Below are 4216 nucleotides of genomic sequence, written 5' to 3' on the forward strand. Positions count from 1 at the left end.
GTCATACTTTAGGAATAGCTGGCTTAATAGCACCTCAAAGAGGACTACATTTTCGAGGGGATTTCAGAAAGTATAATTTAAATCAATAAGGAACTAGTTACACTCACGCAGCAAGAATTTTTGGTATAGATTGTCCAGGCTTGTATAGTACCTAACTGATGTCCAGGAACCAGGCTTATTCTGTGTTCTTGTCTTGGCATCCATAGCTTATGTTACTCACCTCATGGCTCCAGGGTGGCTGCAGTGTCACCAGACATCATATCTATATTCTGGGTAAGAAGAATGAGGAAGGGCAAAATGCAAAGGACTCTCCCTTAGTAAGTCTTTGTCTTCTTAACCAGTAACTGAGATAAGTTCTTAATTCATTGCCTAGATGAGAAGATAAGCGTTTCAGCCTTTTAGCTGCTATATAGTCACATGATGCTAATGATGAGGATACATTCTGAGAAATGCATTGTTAGGCAATTTTGTAGCTGTAGGAATATCATAGAATGTACTTACATGAGCTGGTTGCAGTGGCTCATGCCTGTAATCCCAGCACTTTGGGAGGCTGAGTTGGCTGGATCAACTGAGGTCGGGAGTTCAAGACCAGCCTGACCAACACAATGAAACCCCATCTCTAGTAAAAATACGAAACAATTAGCCGGGCATGGTGGCGCATGCCTATAATCTCAGTTACTTGGGAGGCTTAGAGGAGAATCGCTTGAACCTGGGAGTCGGAGGTTGCAGTGAGCTGAGATTGTGCCATTGCACTCCAGCCTGCACAACAAGAGCAAATAGTACTATACTATAGTATGAACGCATAATGGTATTTGTGTATCTAAACATATCTTTGGCTGGGCATGGTGGCTTATGCCTAGAATCTCAGCACTTTGGGAGGCAGCAGAGGGAGAATTGCTTGAGCACAGGAGTTGAAGGCCTGCCTGGGCAACATAGTGAGACTCCCCCCCATTGCTACAAAAAATTTTTTAAAATTAGCTAGGCATGGTTGCATGCACCTGTACTGTAGTCTCAGCTATTTGGGAAGCTGAAGTGAGAGGATCACTTGAGCGTGGGAGGTGAGGCTGCAGTGAGCCACATTCACACTATAGCACTCCAGCGTGGGCAACAGAGTGAGACCCTGTCTCAAAAAAAAAAACAAAAAAAAACCCAAAACAAATACATATATCTAAATATGGAAAAGGTACAGTAAAAATATGGTGTTGTAATCTTTCTTTAAAAATTTTTAACTTTAGCTGGGCGCGGTGGCTCACGCCTGTAATCCCAGCACTTTGGGAGGCCGAGGCGGGTGGATCACGAGGTCAAGAGATCGAGACCATCCTGGTCAACATAGTGAAACCCCGTCTCTACTAAAAATACAAAACATTAGCTGGGCATGGTGGCGTGTGCCTGTAATCTCAGCTACTCAGGAGGCTGAGGCAGGAGAATTGCCTGAACCCAGGAGGCGGGGGTTGCGGTGAGCTGAGATCGTGCCATTGCGCTCCAGCCTGGGTAACAAGAGTGAAACTCTGTCTCAAAAAAAAAAAAAAAAAAAAATTTAACTTTTAGGTTCAGGAGTACATATGCAGTTACTTATGTAGGTAAACTCTTGTCATGAGAGTTTGATATATAGATTATTTCATCTCCCAGGTACTAAGCCTATTACCCAGTAGTTCTTTTTTCTGCTTCTCTCCCTCCTCCCATCCTCCACCCTCTGGTAGGCCCCAGTGTCTTTTGTTCCCCATTTTTTGTCCATGTGTTCTCATTAATACAGTGTTATAATCTCATGGCACCACCACTATTTATGCAGCTGATCATTAACCAAATATTATTATGCAGTACATGACAGTATTTGTGGTCATCAAAGGAAAAGGAGGATGGTGATAGCTTTATTTTTAAGCTTAGTAGAAGAGTCCCTCCGATTCCCAAGGCCCTTGTCATTCTGGCTCTTGATCTTGCAGGTGCTACGCATGATGGTCGGAGTAAATATTTCAGATGAGCAGCTGGGCAGCATCGCAGACAGGACCATTCAGGAGGCTGATCAGGATGGGGACAGTGCCATATCTTTCACAGAATTTGTTAAGGTTGGTCACTTATCTCTTTGGGTTTTTTTTGTTTGTTTTGTTTTGAGACAGTTTCGCTCTTGTTGCCCAGGCTGGAGTGCAATGGTTCGATCTCGGCTCACTGCATCCTCCGCCTCCCAGGTTCAAGGGAGTCTCCTGCCTCAGTGTCCTGAGTACCTGGGATTAGAGGCATGCACCACTACACCTGGCTAATTTTTGTATTTTTAGTAGAGATGGGGTTTCACCATGTTGGTCAGGCTGGTCTCAAACTCCTGACCTCGTGATATGCCCACCTCAGCTTCCCAAAGTACTGGGATTACAGGTGTGAGCCACCGTGGCCGGCCACTACTTTGTTTAAAAAGTTAAATTCCGGCCGGGCACGGTGGCTCATGCCTGTAATCCTAGCACTTTGGGAGGCCGAGGTGGGTGGATCACCTGAGGTCAGGAGTTCAAGACCAGCCTGGCCATTAGGGTGAAACCCCATCTTTATTTTTTATGAATTAAAAAAAAAAAAGAAAAAGAAAAAAACAGTTAAATTCCACTGAACAGGAGGGAGAAGGGAAAACATAACTCAGATAAGAGCTTGGGAGTGTTGTGACCTTTATAACCTTCATAACTGTCACTGGTTTTCTCCCACAGGTTTTGGAGAAGGTGGATGTAGAACAGAAAATGAGCATCCGATTTCTTCACTAAAGGACGGAGACCAAATTGTTCCTTGAGGTCTAGTATTTAAGAACTGGAACTTGAAAGTCCTCCTTCCACCAACCCCACCTCTCCCCCATCATTCACTTTCTCCCTAAGTACTACTGCTGTTGCATGACAACCCTGAATATGTTCTGTCAACACAAACCTGCCTTTGATGTACAAACGGGGCATTACAGAATGGTACACCCAGTCTATTTCTGTTCGGTATTATTCACTTGTTCTTCATTTATAAATATCATCTTCCCCATTCTGCTGCTGAATGCCACACGTCCATCCAGTCTGAGAAAGTGATAGAGGGACTCATGCCAAGAACAAGCCAGCAAAGCTCTTTCACTGGATGTAGACTGTAGCCCTGCTGTCTTCCCTCCAGCGAGCCTGCCAGCATGCTTTATCCTTTTTATATGGCCTTTGCTTCCTACTTCTGTGTCATCCAACATACTGTTCACTTAGTCTGGCAGTCTTTCTGCTTTTCATTAAGCCTCAAAATCTCCTCTGTTTTACTTGGCACCACAAGCTGTGCCCTATATACGTATTTCTGACTTGGCAGGATAGTTCAGGGGTCTGGTAGTTTTTATTTACCTTCATTATTAAATGGACCTCTGGGATGTTGCCTTTCCAGGAGCTTTTTGGTAACCAACACTTTTCTCAGAAGTATAAGATCATCCTCTGCACTCTGCTCTGTCATCAAAGGGCTGCTGGGCAGAGATACCCCTTCTTGAAAGGTGGCCTTGGTAGAGGTGTGGAGTCAAGTCTTCTAGTTTGCTTGCCCACATCACTCTACCTCTGTCCTCTGATTCTCAACTTTGTACCTCTGTGGCTCCTCTTGTTAATGCAGTGTTGACTGATCAAAAAATAGCAACACGCCTACAGGTTTGCTTAGTTTGGGGACACCGTTACCACCAGAATGGCTGCTCTGACAATATGCCTGGGAACTTTCTCATAGCTTTTTTTAACAAGGAGGCTGGGCACCCTGTAAAGCCTCATGCATTCACACCTTTGCAGCATGGTTTGTGCCTCAGTGTTATGTGCACTGGAATGTTTTTCACTTCACATTTCCAAGTAGAAAAATTAGTGTTACGAGCAAGGCATGGTGGCTCACGCCTGCAATCCCAACACTTTGGGAGGCTGAGGAGGGCATTTCACAGGTCAGGAGTTCAAGACCAGCCTGGCCAACATGGTGAAACTCCGTCTCTACTAAAAATACAAAAATTAGCTGGGTGTGGTGGCAGTCGCCTGTAATCCCAGCTACTCAGGAGGCTGAAGCAGGAGAATCACTTGAACCTGGGAGGCGGAGGATGCAGTGAGCCGAGACTGCACCATTGCACAATAGCCTGGGTGACAAAGCAAGACTCCGTCTCAAAAAATAAAAATAAAAAAAGAATGATTAGTGTTATGGAAGTGCCGAAGTTATCCTAGTCCAAAATATTTAAAGATTGTTTCCTCAGTGTCTTGAGGTTTTGCACAAAATT

General features: G+C 44.6%; 1 protein-coding gene across 1 annotated transcript in view; it reads left to right on the forward strand.

Annotated features, from left to right (window-relative positions):
• CHP1 (calcineurin like EF-hand protein 1) overlaps positions 1-2941 on the forward strand; it is a 46304-nt gene extending 43363 nt beyond the window's left edge. Inside the window, exons 6-7 of the mRNA XM_017530988.1 lie at positions 1941-2063; positions 2682-2941. Coding sequence (XP_017386477.1) covers positions 1941-2063; positions 2682-2735 — 177 coding nt within the window. The 3' untranslated portion in view covers positions 2736-2941. The remainder of the gene's footprint in view (positions 1-1940; positions 2064-2681) is intronic.
• The last annotated feature ends 1275 nt before the right edge of the window (positions 2942-4216 follow it).

This window comes from Cebus imitator, unplaced genomic scaffold, assembly GCF_001604975.1.
Source record: "Cebus imitator isolate Cc_AM_T3 unplaced genomic scaffold, Cebus_imitator-1.0 Scaffold70, whole genome shotgun sequence".
Lineage (NCBI taxonomy): Eukaryota > Metazoa > Chordata > Mammalia > Primates > Cebidae > Cebus > Cebus imitator.